Source organism: Schistocerca gregaria, chromosome 3 (genome assembly GCF_023897955.1).
Source record: "Schistocerca gregaria isolate iqSchGreg1 chromosome 3, iqSchGreg1.2, whole genome shotgun sequence".
In the NCBI taxonomy this organism is placed as follows: domain Eukaryota; kingdom Metazoa; phylum Arthropoda; class Insecta; order Orthoptera; family Acrididae; genus Schistocerca; species Schistocerca gregaria.
Window position 1 is genome coordinate 437893166 of NC_064922.1, and position 23400 is coordinate 437916565.

A 23400-nucleotide genomic window follows, 5' to 3' on the forward strand; every position below is an offset into this window, starting at 1 on the left:
ATTTTATAAGTGCTTGATAATGCCATGATAGTTGAAATTGATCAATAGTACAACAAATAAATAACATAAACATACAGCCTGCAACAAACAGTGTTTTCTTTTACACAGAATGCTTTTTATTGGTTAGAGAAAATTTGTAGATGTTGCTGAATTGTATGAATGCCTCTCCCTCTATTAGGATAGAAAAAGGTAGTAATAGTACTGGAATTGGAGGCAGTAATTGGCTATGTGGGACAGATTTTGAACTTGGATCTTCTGAAGAATTGTTTCCTGTGGGCCATAGGTATGAAAGCAACGGGATAATAGTGAAAGATAAATTGAAGTAAGTGTTGGAGATTTCACTGGTTTTATTGAGGTGAAGGCACTGCAATGCGACATTTAGATGAACTTGTAAAACTGCTTCCAACTGCCTGACTCATAGATATTATCCCTGTGTAATAACCATATACAAGATCGATCCCATACATCTGTAAGCTACCATCCATTCCAGTTCTGTGATCAGCCTTTCCCACCATATCATTGGAAGGACCACCATGTTTTCCACTAACTTTGCTGCATCCATTGTGCAGCATTTTCTGTGGTTATGTCCACCAACCAACTAAACAAATGAATGGCCACAGTTGTGTCCACCAACTAACTTAGCGAATGAATGGCACATATAAATTGTGAACTACACCTATATGACTACAGTACTCCGCAGTTCACAATGAAGTGCCTGGCAGAGGATTTGTTGAACCACCTTCAAGCTATTTTCTATCGTTCTACTCTTGAAAAAGATGCGGGAAAAACACACACACAAGTCTTTCCATGCAAGCTCTCATTCCCCCTTTTTTATTACAGTGATAATTTATCCCCCTGTTCGTGGATGCCAGGAAAATGTTTCCCCATTCTGAGGAGTAATTTAGTGACTGAAATTGCGTGAAAAGATCCTACCACAATGGAAAAGCTTTTCTTTCAACAATTACCAACCCAACTAATGTTATACAGAAACTTGTGGACTATGTTGAGAAACAGTCTCACATATTTGTGTTACTTTGAAGTGCAGTGCAGAATTCAATAACAGTTACTTGGTCTGGTATAATAATGTTTAATTTACCTTCTGTAATGCCCTCATACAAACAAATATTAAAATTGTGCAAACTGACTTAAAAGTACAACAATCTGAATATTTAAAGCTGCAGCTGCACTGGCGTTTTTTCTGCTTCACTTCGCACAGGCATAAATGCATTTGACACTTTCACAGCATAAGTAAGGCATTCATTTTCTGTGTAAGGATTTTGTACAAAATGGATACCAAGTGTCAAAGTTTAGTAGTGTCCTTGTTGGAAACTGCTACTTGACAACAGGAGCCAAGTATGATACATCTGTTTACTTTCTATTTGTGTATTTAATTGTGTTTGTTGAGTTTCTAACTGCAATTAAAATCAATAAAAAAAGGCATATTGAAGAGAGCAGTACATGCTTATTCTGGAGGTACAGTTCCAGAGACTATCTCAACAAAAATATGAGGGCAAATAGCTAGACAATTCTTTTCAGTTGACTTAGTAAATACAATCTTTGAAATGGAAGTGCATAAAACTAACAGTAAATTTAACTGTTAATTTATGTTGGGATATATATTAAACATCAGAGTTATTATAATGGGATGTTATTTTATTACTTTTGCACACCTCAAAATATTGTTCAGAAACAGTTTCCCTACAGAAGGTGTGTACGAAAATGAGAGTTCTTAGTAAATATTTATTAATCATAGCAGTACTTTCAGATTGCAAAACTAATACAAAAATGTAACTTGTTTCACATTGTGGTAGTATGATTGTGGTTCGATGAACCCTCTGCCAAGCACTTAAATGTGAATTGCAGAGTAGTCATGTAGATGCTTGGAATTGTCTGGAAATCTTAAAAATTCTGGCATTTTGTAGACAACTGAATGTAAAAGGAACAATGGAAAAAATAGTCACTCTCTCTCATTTCCTTGTTGAAAATGCGCTGAGTGGGCTAGTGGTGGTTTTTGATGCGTCGAGAGGTGGGCACAAGGACGATGTATGAGTTTGGTAAAGGAAAAATATGGTTGTGAGTTGAGAAAGATCATACAGTTGTGGAATATGTACATTGTTTGTAGGTGAAGTGGCTGATATACAGGAGAGCAGATGGCAGGATAGGAGAGTACTAAGAAAATAGTATAGTGATGCAGAAGAAAACTGCTATGGGACGTCTGAATCTAGTATAAGGACATGAGGATGAAATGGGTTGGGAACAAGAGTAAGGGCTGAGACAAGTGAAGTATTGGGTCTGATAAAGCTCAAGATAAATGGGCAGTGGGTGCTCACAGGAATTAACGATACACTGGAGGAGCAGTTTCCCTTTACACCATTCAGTAAAGATAGTGTTAGGATGCAGATTCATATGGCACAATTTGTGAAGCAGCCATAAAGTCCACATTATTCTTAGCAACATGCTCAATTGAGAAACCCAGTTGGGTTTTTGGGTTTTGTTAGAGAATTCAAACCAAGAACAGCTGCCAACTTGGTCCAGATTGCATACTAATTTGGCTCCTTTCAGAGAATTTTGATACAATAGTCCCTACTTACCAATCACATGCAACCATTCACTTGACGAAAAATCTGTACCTAAATACTGGAAAGCTTCACAGGTATCGTCAATACTTGAGAAATGAAATAAGAGAAATCTGCTGAATTACAGACTCATGTCGCTAATGTGTATGTGCAGTAGGAGTTTGGAACATATACTGTGTTCGAACATTATCGATTATCTCACAGAAAATGATTTATTAACAAACAGCACAGATTTTACAAATATCAATATGTGAAACAAAACAAGTCTCTATTTACAAGAACTAATGAATGCTATCGGTAGGGGATCTCAAATTGATTTTCTGTATTTTAGATTTCCAGGAAGTTTCTGACATCATTCCTCACAAGCCACTTTTAATTAAATTTTGTGCCTCTAGTGTACTGTCCCAGTTGCACGACCAGTTTCATGATTTCTTGTGAGGAAAGTCATGTAGTGATTGAGTGATATCTGGGGTTCTCCAAAGACTTGTTATACACCCTCTGCTGTTCTTAATCTATATAAACAATGTAGGAGACTACCTGAGCAGCCCTCTTAAATTGTTTGCAGATGATGCTGTCATCTAGCATCTTGTGAAGTCATAAGACTAATTGCAAAATGATTGACACATTATCTGTATGGTGCGAAAAGTGGCACTTGACTCTAAATAATAAAAAGTATGAACTCGTCCATTTGAGTGCAGAAAACAGTCTGCTGAATTCTGGTTACACAATAAATCTCACAGCCTGTAGTAGAGGCTGTGAATTCAACTCAATACTTACAGACTGCAATTACAAATAACTTAAACTGGAATGATCACATAAATAATGTTGTGTGGAAAGCTAAACAAAGACTGCATTTTGTAGGTCGAACACTTAGAAGACCCAAAAGGTCTACAAAAGACTGCTTACACCATGCATGTCCATCCTCTTCTGGAGTACTGCTGCGTGGTGTGGGATCCACATCAGATAGAATTAACTGAGAATATAGAAAAAGTGCAAAGAAGTAATGCACATTTTGTATTATCATGAAACAGGGGAGAGAGTTAGGGATGTGTCCAATTTTCAATGTAGTCCACAAGTTTCTGTATACATCTACCAGTCGTTCAATTCATCAACTATGCAAAATCAGCTCCTTGGTCATAGAACCCTTTGAGAACTGCTTTGTGAATGTTCTCATCATTCAAAAATGTGAGATTGTTGCAAAGCAGTTCCTCAATTTCTTGCATATTGTTGCCTGCGTTTACTTCCTTCCCAATTAGCATCACCTGTGCCTATGTTGCCTTTTTCAAATTATTGGCACCATTCATTATGTGTGGATGCAACATTGCATTTGGTCCATATACTGCAAGAATTCCATTGTGAATGTGTGTGGAATTTAGATACTGTGTCAACAATAATTGTACTGTCCCACTTGAGTATGTTTCTAGTTGCTGCACAATTTTTCTCTTTCACTGTGATGCACCTATTATCCATACTGGAGCAAAGCTATTTGTGAAGGAAATGCCAAACACACAACTGTCTTCTAATAATGTGCCACTATTATTGTGCAGTGATCTTAGCATGAGTCAACATGTGTAACTTTTTAAAGTCCTATCATGGTATCTAGGACGAATGCTAGAGGATAGCACTGATTATTTGATTATAACTCACATCCATCTAAACATAAAAATTCTTTATCATTGGAAATGTACAATAAATATTCCCATTAAATTTCATTTTTCTGTGACCAGTATTTAAGGCCGGGTGTAGATTCACAAAAAAGTTTTTACAACCCCTTTCACAACGGATTTCCTTCAAATTTTATGTATTAGGACCATATGATAAGGTGGCACATAGTGGTTTTCCTTTTATATACCAGTATATAGATTTATAATGTAATTAGATATCTGTAAAATCTAATCACCAAGTGATGGCAGGAGAACACTCACGTAAAAAGGTATTGAAATTTGCAAGCTTTCAAAGCCAGTGGCTGCTGCTTCTGGCAGAATGGTTGAAGGGGAAGAAGAGGGGTGAAGTAAAAGGACTGGTGAGATTTAGAAAATGGGGAGAGTTCGACAAAAAGTCTCTAAGAATCCTGGATCGAGGAAGACTTAGCTGATATTATGAGGAGGATAGACTGATTGTTGGGGGACTGTAGGAGATATTAGAAAACCCAAAAGCTTAAAAGTGGAAGATGTGGTAACACTCAAGACAGAAATTACTGACTAAACATTGTGAACAAGGGAATAAGAGTGGGATGATGAGTGCATTGTATGTGTTAGAGGTGGGGTGCTGGAGAAAAATAGACAGGTAAGAAAATAAGAGATACAGTGAAGAAAAGAATAGTTATGAAAAAGAATACTTGAGACAGAAGAAATAGATGTAAATTAAGGCGAGAACCAAGGACATGTAATTCCAGTTCCCACCTTCGTAGTTCCTGAGGCACTGGTTTCTGGGGAAAGAAACCAGATGGCCTGCATAGTGAAACAGGTACTGGGATCACGACTGTTATGTTGTAGAGCATCTCTGCAACAGAATATTGTGTGTTGCCAGTATACTCCCTCTGCCTATGTCCATTCATCTCAGCTGATAACTTGTTGGTAGTCATGCCAGTGTAAAAGGCCGAACAGTGTTTTCTAGCAGGTTGCTCTCCATTTGATTATATATGTTATGCCAGTTACAAAGATGGTATAGGTGGTGATAGGAGGGTGTAGAGAGCAAATGTTACAGCAGGGACGGTCACAGGAAGCATAGAGTCTTTGAACAATATTGTGGAAATTGGAAGGGCAATGAAAAGCTATTCTAGGTGTAGTGGACAGAATAGATCTCATTTTAGGGCAAGATTTTAGGAAGACTTGGATGTATTAATCAGCTACTTCAGCAAGACTATGACTTCCTAAAATCATGACCTGGAATGGGTTTTAATCTGTCCACCATGTTTCCCACCAAACCAAGGACAGTTTTACATTGCCCTCCCAGTTTCCGTAATATCCTTGTCGTTTCTGTAATATCCTTGTCAGCTCTTATGCTCCTTTAACACGCTTTCCCTACCCTATGGCCTCCCTGTGACTGTGAAAACATATATGATCAAAGGGAGAGCCACCTGTGACATGACACACGTCATTCACCAGCTGTTATGTAAACACTGTTCGGCCTTTCACATTGGCATGACTACCACCAAGTTATCAGTAAGGGTGAACGGGCATAGGCAGAGAGTGAATACTGGCAACACACAATATTCTGTTGCATATCATACTGTACAGCATTCAAGTTGTGATCTCAGTGCCTGTTTCACCATGGCAGCCAGCAGTTTCTCAGAACTCCACAGGTGGTAACTGGCATTACATCATGTCCTTGGCTCTAGCCGTAATGTATGTCTATTTCTTCAGTCTCAGCATTTCATCTCCATAACTATTTCGTTCTTCACTCCCATTTAGATTTCTATATCTTTTCTCACACCTCTATTTCTCCCCAGCTCCCCACCTCTACCACATGCAATGCATTTAGCTTTCCACTCTTATTAACCGGTGTACAATGTTTAATCAGTAATTTCTGTCTTGCCTATTACTGTACCTTGCACTTTTAAACTCTCAGATTTTCACATCTGATCTGGTGTAGTTCCCAACCATCAGTCTAGCCTTCTCATCCTGTCTGCTTAGTCTCCCCTAACCCAGGGTTCTTGGTAACTTTTCCAAACTGTCCCCATTTCCTAAAGCTCGCCAATTCTTTTCCTTCAGTCCTCTTCTTCCCTTTCAACCCTTTTGCCAGGAGGAGGAGGAGCCGCCGGCTCTGAAAGCTTGCAAAGTCCATTATCTTTTTATGTGTGTGTTCTCTTGGCGCCACTTCATCAGTAGATTTTTTTATCTATTCAGTTACATTATATATTTTCAAGAACTGATTGTTGTTAGTACACAGATTTATTGTCATTGAATAGTACTTTGGAAAAAATTATCATCTTTTCTCATTTGTTGTTAATAAATACAAAACAATTTAATTTCTATTAACACCAATCATAATTTTTTCTGAAGTTCTGAAATTGCTGTTATGTTTTATTTGCAGGTCAGGAACACTGACAACCTCTGCAGAGTTGTGTACTGTCACATCTGTACTTGAAACGTAAGCATTTAGTGTAATATTTCAATACTTTAGCTTCTGTAACTATAATTCAACTTTTTAGGACAGTAAATAATCATTACATAAATATATTGTATCTTGTTAAGATAAGTACAAGGAAGGTTTCTACAGACTGGCTGTCAATGCTTGAAGAGGAATTTTGACATTTTGTATTATATTCAGTTGTTTAAAGTCTACCAGTTTATTATTACATAAGATGAGTAGAAAAAATTAGGAGTTAAAATTTCAGAGTGTACTTATAGGGGCTACTGTGACTATACAACTAGACACCAAAACATTGAAAACCAAACAATAATTTACAATTTCAGTGACAGTTCTGTAAGTTATATGCCCCTGACGCCCATACCACTGTTACATACCATGCTGGATTAGTGTCTATAGCAGCATTAAGCTCATAATGAATCTTCATAAGAACAGTTTCAAACTGACATTAGCATTAGTAAATATTAAATGCTCCTCAATAAAAAAGTGTGTTTAAATATATCTATTTTTTTAAAGTTAAGTGTAAAAAGAATAAACTATTTTTGTGCGGACAGAGGAATTGGAGCATGTGTTGAATCCTGCCATCTTCATTTGTCATTGAAGTGTAATTTTATAACAGAATTATGCACAGTACTACCTTTGTTGTCAGTTTCACCTTGTCAGTAACTGTGTAAAACATTCTCAGTCTTCTCCCATGTCAAATTAGGGTAAAAACTAGGGGTCAAAAGCATTGCCACCGATCTTTTTCAGGAAGAGCTAGTTGTCGTGGCTCTGCTGAGAGAAAGCTTTATAAAACAATTAGCCTGTGATCGTTGAATTGGTTGTGAATTCATGCTACCAGAAATTGTGTCAATATCTGTGATGCAGGGTCACTTGTGGTGCCACCTCATTTGCAACAGGTTGCCAACTTTTTCTGCTGTCATAATTTCAGGAGCTTGCTCCTATGTACCACTAAAAGTATAGCTGTCGTTCCAGTTAAAGGTGTGTTGAATATTCTGATCTGCATGACGTCTTTGATGATGGAGACCCTGTAGGTTGATGCATAGGACAAGAGTTTGTTCATCACACACAATTTTATATTAGTCAAGAGTCTGCACTCAGACTAATAAATTGACAGATACAGTGGCATACACCCTAACAAGGTTACCATAAATTCCATGCCAAGACCCTCCTGAACATGGAATCTCTGTTTTTCTTGGGCAGTCAGAAATTGGTCTCAAGTCTTATATGCAGAAAATATGCAGATTGTTTATCATATTTGAACGCATTAGTGCTTCTGTCTCTAGCAGAGTGCTGTCTTAATGTCTCCATCACCACAACAATTTTTTTAGAACGCATGCTTCAGTTGTTTAATCCGTCACTTGAAGTGGTCCTTGTTGGGTGTTTCAATGTATGTAAAAATCACTCTCCTCGGGAATAGGCAATGGAAGCTCTGATTGCTAAGCCAGATAATGGTACACAGAATTGCCAAAGTGTCATCTGATTTCCATAAAATTATTTCATGATAAGAGCTATACTCTTTAACAGTTGTGTACACACTGAACGTGACACCAACACTATGCCTCAAAGTGACAATCCTTTAAGGTAATGCAGATATCTATGAAATCCAAATATTGTCATTGGTAAGACTATTTTACTACACTTAACAGTCTAAATAAATGCATCTGACTTAACACAATAAGGTACTTTTATTTTACCTGATGATTACATCTTTTGTCCAGCAGCAATTTGACCTAGTTCGGACCTTTTAATATTGCATGGCTCCCAAATGTGGAATTTATAATAAACATATTTCAGTCATCTGCAAGTAAATCAAAAGTCACACAAACTGCTTATTGACTGTAACACAATTAGCAAAAGAAATAAATTCAAAAAGGACTCAAAAGTTAGCCAAAAATAATATGGATGATAAAAGTGCCAATATAAACCTCACAGCATCTCCACAGGTGGTCCCCAAGGTCCAAGTAAAGGAGCGCAGTGCGTAATAGAAGTGCAGCCAAAGTAGATGGACATTCAGTACCAATTAGACCAATATTTGTGCTAGGTCATAGAGTGCTTAATAAATGTCATTACTGATGTGGAACGAATTTTTTACATAATTGATTACTAAACAAGCACACACAAAACTTTAAAAACGAAATACCTGTTACAATAAATTGATTAAATTTTTATAAAACACCAAATCAAATATTTGCATGAAAACAGTTCCTTAATATCAATCTGTACTATTGTTACATGCCTAAGAAGCATCTTTGTATTAAGATAACTTCCTGAAATGTGGCTGTATCAGCATGTCAGCCGATGATCCTTGAATTTCATTTTTTGCCTAATTACAGCCAGGTGTCCATGAAGCGACACTAGAACATGAAGGAAAATACTTTCTGATTCTACACCCACATGAGCCTTCTATAAAAGATGAACCTTGTTTCTGTAAGATAAAAAATTAACTATTTCAAAATTAGTGTAAAATGCTGTTGCAATTCTATTGTAAAATTTCAAAACATGGGAGAGATTCAGACAGAGACAGGCTAACAGCTGTGTCCAACATCTTGGACACAGAGATGGCTACTAATAAAACAGTTAATTACAACTCTCTAAATAAGTAATACTTGATTAATAACAACAAAACTTATCTTTACTCACCAGGCTCGGCTGTAGCTATGAAACTCCACATGTGGGCATAAGGCTCGGAACACACTATATGAGCACGATTAATGAGTGGCGAATTGATGAAAGTCCAGAATGGCCATACTGTGGCATCACTACAGTCAATAGAAAACACAAGTTCATAGACACCTGTTGACGTAGTTCTAACAGCGTTGGTGCATAGGCACAGCTCACAGAAGTCTCTTTACTCCCTGAAAGCTGACATGAACTGTATCACGGCGAGTAGGCTGCATGACGGCATTGCTCTGTTCTGCCTAGTTCCTGGAAGTGGGCAGGATCTGACCTCGAACAGAACTGGCCTCCAGCGATGCAATTTCGGGACAAAGGCACAGCAGTGGCACCTCGGAACTGCTTCTTCCTAGCATCTAATTGGCATTTTGTGATAGTGCTTTTTTGCGCAGTAACTTTGCAGTGGTAGATACTTCTTGCACCGCTCTCAATACTCGATGACACTGCATGCATCCTCCCCAAACCAAACATCCATCCTGGAGTTGGGTATGGAGATGGACAGGGACATGATGGCAGGGAGAGAGGGAGGGGGGGGGGGGTCACTGACGCAATTGAGGAACTAGGTGCTGAAACTTTAAGTCAGAGTTGAGCACCCATCCACAGCCCAGTATCCACCTTGCAGACAGCAGGAAATACCTACTAGGGAACCAACCACAGGGTGCACTTTAGCGGTCATAGTCACAGAGGCAGACTGTGAAACGGGTGGGCTGCTGGAGACGACGTCTGCCCCCCATCCACCTGCCCACCCACCCACCATGGCATCCAGGCAGGCCCGACCCTTTTGCCGGCTGTGTCACAGGTCGCCAGCAAAACTACAATACTGCCGGTAGAGCCAGGCTGACGTCCATGGATGTCTCCCGCTGTGGAGACAACCATGCTGCTGGAGATGATGTGGGAACAGGACAACACCTCAGACATTACACCTCATTTCCATCTCCGACCCCTGCTGAACAAGCAAAAGTACATTGGTCGCTGATGCCAAAGCTGTGACTCAGAAGTAGGAGCATAAGGTCTCTGTGGCATAAGTAACAAGTGGAGCAGAGTCCTGTGACATCAACCATGGAGAAGCTCCTCTGGCGATTTTCCGTCTTTGGGCAGGGATCAGTAAGACAACAGAAAAAAATTTCAAAACCTGGTCTCATGTGTGAGTGGCTCACAACTTGTCCGTATGTAATTTGAAGGTCCTTATATATTATTCAGCTTCACCATTCGACTGTGGGTGAAAGGTCGTTGTAGGACAAACTGAGTACCATTGTCTGCACAAAACTGTTCAAACTCCTGAGATATGAACTGCCACCCATTGTGAGACTATCACCTCAAGTAAGACTTACATGCAGAAGATCAGTGTAAGAGCTGATACTGCACTGTGTGATGTGTTATACTTCATTGGAACAATGAAGGGAAACATGTGGTATGCATTGACAACCACTAGGCAGTGTATGTTCCAGTATGACATAGCGTCTACAGCTCGTGGTCTAGGGGCTTGCATTGCTACCTTGGGGTCCCGGCTACGATTCCTGGCTGGGCTGGGGATTTTCTCTACTTGGGGACTGGGTGTTTTTGTTTACCCTCATCATTTGTGACAGTGGCTAGATTGAACTGTGAAAAAATTGGGACTTTGTACAGGTGCTGATGATTATGCAGTTGAGCACCCCACCAACGATACACCATCACCAGTATGGCCCCGCAAAATCTTATGTGCATAAGTTGCCGAAGTTACATCAGGACGTGGCCACTCTAAAGTACCACTGTGGAGGAGCAGATTCAGACTCGGCACACATTTCACACTCTGAAGTCATGGCCTTTGCGCACCCTTGATGCAACAACCAAAGAATTTTCTGATAGAGAGACTGAGGGACCAAGATAAGTGTGTTGCTACTTTCCATGTGTGCCAGGACAAAGCCCATCTGTACAGAGATGGCACACTGATGAGCAAAGTAGCAATGAACAACTGCTTGGCGGATCTCCTACATACTTTGCAGCCACCCACGGCAAACAAACTCGAGCACCATCTGCATTGCCAGGTCCAATTCAGTCTTCTGTGCCACATAATGCAAAGTGACCAGAAAAACTTCCAAAAGCCAGATTTTTTTCAGAATCAGTGTGAGGACAGAAGCCCTCAGAGGAATCAAATGCAGTGTCAGAATGTGGCAGCACTGCACCAACGCCATAAGGTGAGGCAACTACTGCAAAAATGACAGGCTTGCTGGGCTCGAAGTGGACCAAACACCAATCACTTAGTAGTGCATCTTTCAGCTGCTGGAAAGCAGTCTGACACTCAGCTGAACATACAAACGGAAAGCCCTTGCAGCACATTTGATTTAGAAACACTGCAATCTGAGTGGCATTTAGGGTAAAATGGACGTGATAGATTAGTGTCGTCATTACAGCTTTTAATTCAGACATGTTGGTTCTTGCAGGCAAGTCATAAGTGGCCACTAAGTACAACTGTGATGGGTGGAGGATGTGCACATTAATCATATGGCCAAGATACTCGATTTCAGTGAAAAAGAAGGAACACTTGAAATGGTTGCACATCAGTCCTGCATTGGACAAAACGTGAAACAATACCTCTAAATTTTGTAAGTGTTCTGCTGGCATACGACCAGAGACAATTGTATCATCTATATAGTCAGAACAAGAAGGCACTTTCAACATCAGTTGCTTGAGGTATCCTTAGAGAATAGCTGAGGCAGAAGTGCTACCAAATGGCAAACATCAAAGCTGGAGTAATCCCATGTGTGACAAAAATCTTCTTTGACTCTTCATGTAAAGGCAGTTGCAGGTAGGCGTCCTGGAGACGAACTTTTGAAAAGAAATGACCCTGACCCAATTTGTCCACCAAATCTTCTGGGTGGGGCTACAGGAAAGAGTCAACAGTAGTTTGGGGCTGACAGTTGATTTAAAATCTGCACAGAATCTCAACCTGCTTGACAGTTTAGTAAGGACCACCAGGGTTGACACTGGTCTGGTGATGTCACTGTCCTGCAACTCTGTGCAGCCTGGTCCCTTAATGCATAATGACAGTAAGAGCATGAAAAAGCTTGGGCTGCGCATTGTCTTTCACTGTTGCATGGGCCTTGAACCCTTGAGCCTTGCCTAAACTACTGTGGAACAGACAACTGTTCTGGTAAGATAATGCATTAGTATTGGCCAGAAACCCAGATGAATTAATTTATAACAACTGACAATCTGAAAAGGTCAGAGCTATCCATGCCGAAACTGTTAGTAGGCTGTGAAAACACAACACTTGAAATAACACTATTTTAATAGTGCCATGGAATGTGGCTGCAAACTGCAGTTGTCCATTGTATGCTGACAATGAGTTGTGTGGTTCCTGAAGCTGTAGGCTACCTAACCGTTCATACATAGCACAGTTGAGCAGTGAAACTTCCATAGTGGGCACTACGTGGATTTCTGCCACTTCTTATCCAATCCTTTCTCGAAGACCGGCACTTTAGATACCAAACTGGTGGTTCCTTATCTGACTGCTATGTCCAAGAGAATGGGGTCACCCAAGGCAGTGTACTCAGTGTCACTTTCTTTTCCATTCCTGTCAATGGCATTTCTTCCACAGTCGGAAACACTGTCAAATGCTCTTTGTGTGTGGATGACTTTGCCATCTTCTACGCTTCGTCCGACCGTACAGTGATAAGGCAGCTACAGCTGGCCTTCAGGAGGCTGGAAACCTGGGCCAAGACAAATGATTTTCAGTTCTCACCAGAGAAGATTACATGTGTCAGTTTTAACCATGCTTGTTGAAGTTTTAAACAACCAGTACCCACAGTGGGAGACAATATTTTATGTTTTATGGAAAGAAATTAACTTCGTTTCTGTACCTGAAAGACAGTGGACAGGTCTCACCTCTTGCAGTTTTATAGGGAATTTGTTTGATCACATTTACATTAAGGCAGTGTGGTTAATGAATCAGCCCATATTTCTTACCTCGAGATGTTAAGTGCTGTCTACCACGAGGGATTTGGATATCGACTGGACCAGCCCAGTTCAGAGTATGTGTGCAGAGGATGGTGAACTACCATTCTGGGTTCAGAAGGTATTCTTTTGGCTCAACAGACACTGAAAAATCTCAGCATCACCTGTCATTGGCATTTAGTACAGTGATCCAACCCAATTTCGAACAGCTGTTCAGGAATCGGTCCCATGCGACGATTTAGGATATATGCTGCTGTCTGTCTCAAGGATCTTGAGCCATCAGACCTCTGAATACACAGCCAGGGATGCAACGCATTGCCACCTATATGTCTTTAGAAGCCCAAAGTTATTTTAAGCGTGATGCGGTACAAGAAAACTTGTACTCCAGATTACGTTTTTACAGCTTTGTTTTCTTCCATTTTAAGTACACACCACAATTTCATAGTTGTTTATACAGTTGGATCCCAGCAAGAGAATGTCCTCAGTTGTTCCGCTGTTTTCCTTGATAGGGTTCTCGAAGTGTGTTTTCTGGAACAATTTAAAAATTACTGTGTGGAGTTATATGGCATTATGGTGGCACTGGAGCAGATTCACAGATGCTACCATACAAGGTTTCTTATCTGTTCTGAATCACTTAGTCCACTAAAAATACTTCACCAAATGTATCCAGTAGACCAGTTGATTCATCCCATCCATGATTCCTTAGAGCAGCTCCAACTGTGTGGTAAATAAATGATCTTTTGCTGGGTACCAGGCCACGTCGGGATATGGGGAAATGACATGGTCGACAAAGCGGCCAAGGAAGCATGTTATGAAGTGTTGACCACCAATGTCCCATTGCATTGCATGCCATCATCTCTTCTTCTGACACACACACTGTGTGTCAGTGGGAGACTGAATGGTTGTAGGTGGCAGAAACAAACTGCAGTTACTCAAATTGACCACACAGGCAAGGCAGTCTTCCATGTCAGTCTCACCCCTGGAAGAAGGTTCTGCTTACCAGGCCATGCATTGGACTTACTCTTTAACACATAGATTCTTGCTCTGGTGGCAGGATCCACCACTCTGTGAGGTATGTGGTTTGCCATTTTTGGCTCAGCTTATTTTGGAAACACGTTTCTTATATACTAATATCAGGGCAGCACTCAGTGCCTCAATGGAGATCTATCCACCATCCTCGCTGGTAATGTTCCAATGTTACAAGAGTGGTGATATTTTGTGAACTGTCAAGCTTCATCCCTAAATTGGTGGGGAAGGGAGACAGACTTTTAAGGCATTGTAAACTGCTTCACATGAGGGGCAGCCTTTATCCCCACACTTGAGATTGGTGTGCTGACTTTTCGTCAGAGTGCTAATGACCATGATGCTGAAAGCCCCTCACCTAAAATTATCGTCGTCGTCATAATCGGTGGACCGTAAGGCAGCAGACATAACATGCACATGAGAATCACTGTCTGACATGGAATGTTGAAGCTGCTCTTCACCATGTATACTTAAACATGCCAACTGTATTGTGTGGCCTTGTTTGTCACATGTGAAACACATCGTTCTTGCAGCACAGGCACTGCGCCCTATCACATGTTTGAAAGCGATGTGAGCTGTACTTCTGTGATTGTGCAGGCTGTGCCGCAGCCTGATGGTATGACTCGTATTTTTCCTGTTTTTGTAATCCAAAAAACCGCCTGCGGCTTAGAATCGAGTGCAAAGCAAGCGGAAGTTCTGAAAAATGTTGGTAGGTGCCGCCCCTTCCTCTTCTCCGCTCTGAGTTTCGACCACTGCATTTTCGTACATTATCCAACGAAGTAAATAAATACTCCGTATTGTTCAACTTCAGATGTAGCAGAAATTCAATGTACTACGAAAATCCGACTGGGGCAAGACTGTTCGGGATGTTTGTCAATATGGCCAACTCTACGTTCATGAATTTTTTCCTACCTGTGAGAAGAGATGGTTACTAATAGGAACCTGATGAAATGTGAATCACATGCAGTATTCCCTTCACCATAAGAATAATACGAATATAAACATTTTGCCATGTATTCTTTCGTGTTTGCTGCTATCTCATTTAAATCCTGTCTGCCTAATAAACTACGAAACTAGAGTGAGACAACAGCAAATGCGGAAGAATATACATATCGTGTCATGTTTATATTTGTTTTATTCTTTTGCCTAGTAGTGATACAGTCAGAAATGAAGCACGGCAACTGACTAGATTTTTAAATCTAAGATTACTCTAATTTCTCTGTAGAATTTGATGTACTAAAGAAGCGGCCGCAAAGATTTTCGACCTAAATTGTGTCTCATATTACAGTGGACTAACTTTGTTTCAATTTTGAGGTGTGGCCTAAAACTTTTCTCTCCTTTTGAATTTCGAGTCTCAAATTTCAGGTGCGGCTTAGATTCGGGTGTTTTTTTTTTTTTCTCTCCCGGGTCTCATTTTTCAGGTGTGGCTTAGATTCGAGTGCGGCTTAGATGCGAGTAAATACTGTATTGTGCAAATGACCTAGACATCGGCCAAAATCTGACCTGGGGGGAGGAGGATGTTGTTGGCCCCTGAACTGTCTTTACTTTTGACAGCAGATATTGCAGGTGCTTAAAAATCATGCGTGCTCAGTTCTATCGACAATGTCCTGTGACTCCGTAATTGGCAATATTATACTAAGGTCAGGTTTTGGATGCTTCAGTATGGCAGCACAAATATGGGACTCACATGTTCTGAGTAATTGTGTTTCTCATCCTAGTGTCACTGTAACTTGACCCTCACGAACACTGAAAGTGAACTGTCTAGTAATGCCACAAAGTTTCATTACCAATTTTTTGTAGGAGTGTCCTGGCTGCTGTTTTAATCTGAATAACTTACAAGAAGCAGCTGCTACATGCACTTGTGATTTAAGATGATTTGGCAATTTGTCAACTAACATGTCATTAGGGGCCTCAAGAGGTTCATGATCTCAAAACAGTTTTACTGCTAACCAGAATACATCTTAGCCTTGGGTGGAGAGAAACTGGTAAATATGCTGTTTACCCTAAGTTCTGTAGATGTTGAAATGTACTGTCAACTGCACAATATAATCAGACCAGTCTTCACTTTGCCCCCGAAACACTCTGAATGTTGGCACTTTAACCATTTGTTGAGTTCCAGTTGAACAGGCTGGGGTGGGACTTGTGTTGCTTCCGCAATTCCTTGCAGTGCTTGTAATAATTGTTCAAGCCTTTGTCCATGCAGTTGTGTAGCTTGCATTGAAGATACACCCAAAAGAGACACTGTGAACACTCAATATATCAACACACACAAACAGAAATATAGCACTGCTGTAAGAGAGCATTAGTTACACAATATGTCCCAGTGAGCTAACCATGAGCAGCATCCTTGGCATCACTTTACTTGTTTGATGTCTTGGACACTGAGGTAAGGTAGCTATTAATAATACATTGAATTAGAAGTACTCTGAATAAGTATTACTTTGTTGAGTATAACAAAACATATCTTTGTTCGCCGGGCTCAGCTGTAACTATGAAACTGCATAAGTGGACTTGCAGTTCAGAACACACCAAATGAGCCCCAATTACTGAGAGACGAATTAATACAAGTTCGGAATGGCCTTATTGTGGTATCACTACAGCCACTAGAAAACACAAGTTCATAGACACTTGTTGACACAGTTCTGAAAGCATTGGCAAGTAGACACAGTTCACAGGAAACGGAGGTCTCTTCACTCTTCAATGGTTGACATGGGCTGTGTCACAGTGAGTAGACAGCACAACAGTGTTACTCCAACAGAAACTTCCTGGAAGTGGGCAGGATCCAACCTTGAACAGAAGGGACTCCTGGCCTCTAATGGCGCTACTTCAGGGCAGAGGCACGGGATGTGCAGCTTCTTTCTAGCATCTCGGTGGTTGCTCGTGATATTGCTTTGCTGTACAGTGTACAGTATCTCGATGGTGCTTGATACTACGTGCTCCGCTCTTGATGCTTGATGACACAGGATGAACAAAAAATTGATTCTGCTTCATACAGTGCCATGAGATGCAGTAGGTCAATAAATTGGATACCCCACAATCTGACAAAAAAAGTTTTGCTGAGTTGCACTGCACTGCACTGCACTGCACTGCCGCCTGGACTGAACTGAGGAAACAGAGGGGAAAAACAGCACTAGTGCCATCTCAAGGCCAAGCAGACCTGCCAACTGCACGGGAGCCAAACATGGAGAATTGATGAATCAGACATCACAAACTAGAATAGTGTATGTCACTGTGTACAGATTCTAGGACACATTAAAACTAGGTAGTTCCTTTTCAGACACACTGTGTATAAGGGGCATGAACAGCAGCAGATGTCACAAGATCACTGTGGAGGGCACAGAGATGCCACATATTCATTTGAGACAGTGTTATAAGCACCTGATAAAGTTGGGAAGGGTCGCCATTTGGCCAGCTGGTTGAATTGTGCAGAATCCAGATTAATGGGGCATTTGAGTGTGACAGTGGCCCATTGTTGGACCGGGTGAGAATGAGAAGGCAGTCATACTTGTTAAGGTACTGATAGAACATATCTGACCTCAAGAACAAGGCATGTGATGTGTTCTGACTCACTCAGTATGCCAAATGTATTCAGTAGACCAGTTGGTTCAGCTCATCCATTAATCCTTACAGGAGCTTTACGAATAGATGATCACCTTTTGATGGTATCTGGACATGTTGGGGGACATGGAAACCACCTAGCAATGAGGCAGAAGTATATTTGGGTGGTATTGTAAGTCATCGTCTCATTATCCGATAGAAGATTGTGCACCAGTGAGAAACAATGGTTGGAGGTGACGGAAAATAAACTGCAGTCACTCAGACAACCAGACAGGCTAGGTAGACTTCATGCCAACTTCACTTATGGAAGGAAATGCTGATAACCAGACTGTGCAAAGGACATAGTCCTTTAAAACAGGTTTTCATCCTCCGGCAGGAGGATCCACCGTTCTGTGAAGTTTGAGGGGTGCCACTTTCAGTTCAGAATATTTTCACTACTTGTGTCTTTACTAACATGAAGGCAACCGTCGGCTTGATTGCAAATCTGCCCACACGGGCTATGAAATTTTGTGAATTGTCATTTAGACTTCATCACTCAAGTGCTGGGGAGGGGAGATGGACTTTAAACTACTCCACACATTAGGCAGCCTTCGTCTCCCCCTCCGACCCCTCCCCTTATGGGAAAGGTGTGCATCAAAAATAATTGTCATTGTCATGTGCCATTTCTCAACAGGACAATGCTTCTCTACACATGGCACTTGTGTCTTATATTATTGGCCAAATATTTTAAGAATGTGTTATTTGTAAATCAAGTGTTGAAAATAAAATAGATGTTTAATTGACATTGTTTGCTCAGGTTTGCCTCTGCTTATAAAAATTATGAATGTACTAAACAAGTGCTCAGTATTAATGTTACCACTACATGTCACATAGACATGTCAAGTTTGCCGTTACATTTCTGTTACTGCAAACACAGCAATATCTTCTCTCAACAGCACATTAAATAGTGTGATTTGACAACAGATACATGTACAGCATGACCAGTAATAGATTTCAGGATTTCTTGTTCAAATGCTTGTCAGTTTCTGTGGGATACACAGAGTGAAAATACAAAGAACATTAAATATTTCTGGAGCACTAATTTTTTGCTACCATTTTCAGGAATGATACCACGAGAGAGAGAGTGTAAAAATAATGGCTTATCTTATGGAAGGAATTATTCTGGCTATGTGAATGAATTCTAATGAAGTAATTTAATCTTATACTAATCTGGTAATTTCTGCTTTCTTACACTTTTGCTGCAAGAAATAAGTAAATATGCCCAGAGTTCTCTATCCAGATTGTATAAGATCACTGTTGTGCAGTTAGTGTTTTGAGTAAACCATTCTTTTATTTCATATTGTTCGCTACTATGTAGTTTTGTCTTAGTAGCCATTCTCAAATGTAAATTATAATTCTTTAAACAAATAACATACTTGCTACATCGCACAATTGTAGATGTTTTTGCAATGAAAACATAGGTTGAATGATTTTGAATGTTGTTGTGTGTCAGGTCTTCACAAAGTCCACTCTCCATCTTTTGCTTCGTCTCTCTTATGACCTTGTCCTGAGAGGAACAAACTTACTAGTGCTACAGGCCATCAGTGCATGCCATTTGAAAATTTGAAACCCATGATGAGAGTGTAAAGCATTTGATTCCCTTCTTCTTTCTCATCTTCTCTCTCTCTCTCTCTCTCTCTCTCTCTCTCTCTCTCTCTCTCTCTCTCTCTCTCTCTCTGTTGTTTTTTCCCCCCTGCTCTAATACTCTGATGCAGTTTACAGTTTAGCTATAATTTCCATTCACTGGTGTCTGCTCTAGTACTGGTTGTGACCCTACTGATAATGAGAACATGGCCAACATTTTCCTTATCCGCCTGGGCATTGAGTTAACAGCCATAGTGTTGATACACTTTAAACTCATTAACTTGCACTCTCCAATTTATTCTTTGCGTTATCTTAGCCCAAACATACATCTTGAAGCCTTGTTTTGCCTGGACAATCAATAGTTAATATTGGTAAGTGTAGACACATTTATTTCTGAATAATTAATGTGTATCTTTGTTTCCATTATTATGTAAATGAAATTTTTCCAGGGAAGACTTGCCATCCCCAAGTGACATGTGCACTGATGAATCGGATGTGCTGGACACACAGTAAGGATTGTGCACCACCCCTTTTGCATTTCATGTAAATATGTTTACTGTTGTTCCATCTGTTAATGTACTTATAGATCATAAATTTTTACTATTCAGTTAAATTGTGTTTTTTACAATTATTTATTTCTATTTTACAAATGTATAGTAAACACTGTGTAGATAATCATTCCACCATTTGAAACTGAATAATATGTGGCAAAGTGTATACAGTGATTCAGCAAAGTTCCTGACATGTGTAATGTAATAAAAATTTGTGTTTCATTGTCTTTCATATGTAATTTGTGTTTCCATTAATTAAAATGTACTAAGAAAAAAGTTTGTGTGTCTGTATAGTATGCTACTAGTAAAACAATCATCTGCACCAACAACTGTCCTGAGAAGAGAGCATTTGTGTTAGTAAAAGAAATTTGAAATGTGGGGCCATCAAGTGTTTGGAAGTCATCTTCTGTTTACTTTTGTAATTCATTTCTTTGTTTTGTTGTAATATTCCATTCCTCTCTTCACCCTCTGATTACTATTTATTTGTAGCCATTTGTGTGCTTCAGTTGCTGTTGTGTTGTACACAGAAATGGCAACTGACAAGGTGTTTCCCACAGAAATGGCTACTGCCAATCTGTAGATTACCAGTAACTTTACCATCCAATTGCTTAAAGTGGAGGACCAAAGAACACTGATTATAGTAGCTGTTTCAATACACTCTCCCCCCCCCCCCCCCCCCCCAAACACCAGCTCCTCTGAAATTTTTGTGTGGGTGAGAACTGCCCCTTCAGCATAACTTCTGTTTTTGTAATCCCAAAGGCCTCAATCTCCACTGTAGTTCCCTGCTCACTTCTTTTGCTCTTACCTTCTCTTTCCTCTCCAGTCATTTTCCACACGGTTCCTTCCTTGTTCAGATCTGATACACTTACTCCGTCCTGCCCTCTTCCCTTACGTGTTTGTTTTACAATTGTTGCCTTTCCATTCATCATTATGTTATTAGTGTTTTATAGGCTCCTACTGCACTCCCCCCCCTCCCCCCAATGATTCCTCTGATTACCCCCCCTCCCCCCAAAACCATCCCAGTTCCCACACAACATGTTTCTCCCTCCCCTCCTAAAGTTATGTTTGAGTGCCTGCAAGTCCACAGTCCAGTTACATAAATGTGACCACTGTCTGTGTTTGACAGTGACGTACGACCTTTGTTCAGCGTCGCTGTACAATAACCACTTACAGACAGCAGGTGGGAGCACTAGGAGTGGATGATATATAAATGTCAGGGATGCAGAAAATAGTGCAGTCATTGTCATAATGTGGAAACGGAGTGATTTATCGAATGTCCAAATGGGGATGATCATTGGTTTTTGGGCTAAGGATGGAAGCATTTCCGAAACAGCCAAGTTTTTAAACTGTTCAATGGTTAAAACATACCTCATATGGTAAAATGGCACTATCCAAAACTGGCACCAAAGCAATTTTGGTGCTCCATGAGCCATAGACAAAGGGTGAATGACAACTATGGAGGTGTGTGTGGGCAAATAGATGTGTAACTGTTGAGCAACCGACCAGGCAGACGAATGAAGAGTCTACCAGCAGTGTCTACTCAATGACCATTCATCGAGCCTTATGCATGGGCCTCCACAGTAGGCACCTTGTTCACACACTAATGCAGGCCACTGTTCATCGGCAAAAAAGGCTGGAATCTGCAAGCCCATATCGCTACTGAGTAGCAACAGGTGACCTTTTCAGATGAATCGTGTTTTATGCTCCATCGGACAGATAAGTATGGCATGAAATGTCTTGGAGCAAACACACTATAAAAATCATTGAAAGGGTCCAGGCTGGAGGAGGCAGTGTTATGTTTTGGGGAATGTTTTCGTTGCATTTCCAGGGTGATCTCATCATTCTGGAAGGCACAATGGATCAACACAAGTATGCTTGTATCCTTGGGGACCACATCCCTCCCTACATGCACTTTGTTTTTCCACAGCAAGATGCTATCTACCATTAGGGGAATGCAATGTATCACACAGCTTGCAGTGTACATGGGTGGTTCGAAGAGCAGAAGGATGAGTTTACTGAACTCCTCCAGCTACTAAACTCCACAGATTTAAATCCCTTCAAGAATCAATGGGACCACATCATTCAGGTTGTTTGCACCATGGATCTTCAAACAGGAAACAGTGCTGCTGGCCAGTGCACTGGAGTCGGCACAGCTCTACATCCCTCTCAGTACCTTCTAGAACTTTATTAACTCTCTTCCTGGTTGGGAGTAATGGCGCACTCCTGTAATCCAAGCTACTAGGAGGCCGTTGTGTGGGCGAGAAATGCAGGTCTACTGCATAATCGGCCATCATGCGAACTTTGGTACAAGCGCAGTGATCCCACTGTGCTCTACATCGCCCTGGCAGAGCTAGGAATATCGTCCAAACAGTGACACTCTTCCTGCATGTGTCACTATGGTCAGTGCTCCAATAGGTGGTTATTCAGGCTTTTGACAGTTGGTTACATTAATGTGACTGACTGTGTATGTGTATTTAAACTAGACAAATAGTTGCAGCTTGGTAGGTAATGATGTCTCTCTGCTGTCATATGTATCTGTGCACAACACACTAATCAGTTTTGGGTGAATTGTTTGTTTTCTATTTCCATCTTGCAATTTTCTTTAATTAGTTCTTTCTGTATCATACCAGAGTGTCAGAACTAAAGATGAAATAACTCTGTCAGCTACCTTTTTAATTTCACCATTTTCTTAATCATACAGTAGGACTGTTGTAAATTCATTATTTTTCTTATGGGGAATCAGAACCATGGCACAAGTTGCAAGCTAGTACTAAGCACAGAACGGAAAGGTGGAAGGCATATGTAGGTGGACTATAAAAGTGAAATGAACCTAAAGGCAATATCACAGAAAGAGAAGAGGAAGTATGTGAAGACGAGTTAAGAGATATGATACTGTGAGAATAATTTGATAGAGCACTGAAAGACCAGAGTCAAAAAAAGGACCAGGGAGTAGATGATCTTCCCTCACTTACCCTTGGGAGAGCCAGCCATGTCAAAACCATTCCGTGATGTGGAAGACATCATAATATCTCAGAAGTAAAACAAAGATATTTTTCTTGTGTTATTTTGTAGAAAAGCTTGTATCTCAACTATTAGTAATCCAGTGAGAGGTAATGACCTATGTGCTGTGCTCTGTTGAGAAAAAAAAGAGCCATGTATATTTTTAGGCAACCTTATTAACTGGAAAAACCATGCATTACTTTTCTGACATAAAGAGGTTTTCATTAAAGCATACAAAATATGAGACAGTAAAATACTCTGAGTCCAGTCCAAAAACACATGCTGATTAGTATGAATACTACTGAACCCCCCCCCCCCCCCCCTCCCATGAACCATGGACCTTGCTGTTGGTGGGGAGACTTGCGTGC

General features: G+C 40.4%; 1 protein-coding gene across 1 annotated transcript in view; it reads left to right on the top strand.

Moving 5' to 3' along the window:
- Positions 1–20434, top strand: part of LOC126354622 (abasic site processing protein HMCES-like) — a 99872-nt gene extending 79438 nt beyond the window's left edge. Inside the window, exons 8-9 of the mRNA XM_050004386.1 lie at positions 6612–6668; positions 19931–20434. Coding sequence (XP_049860343.1) covers positions 6612–6668; positions 19931–19994 — 121 coding nt within the window. The 3' untranslated portion in view covers positions 19995–20434. The remainder of the gene's footprint in view (positions 1–6611; positions 6669–19930) is intronic.
- The last annotated feature ends 2966 nt before the right edge of the window (positions 20435–23400 follow it).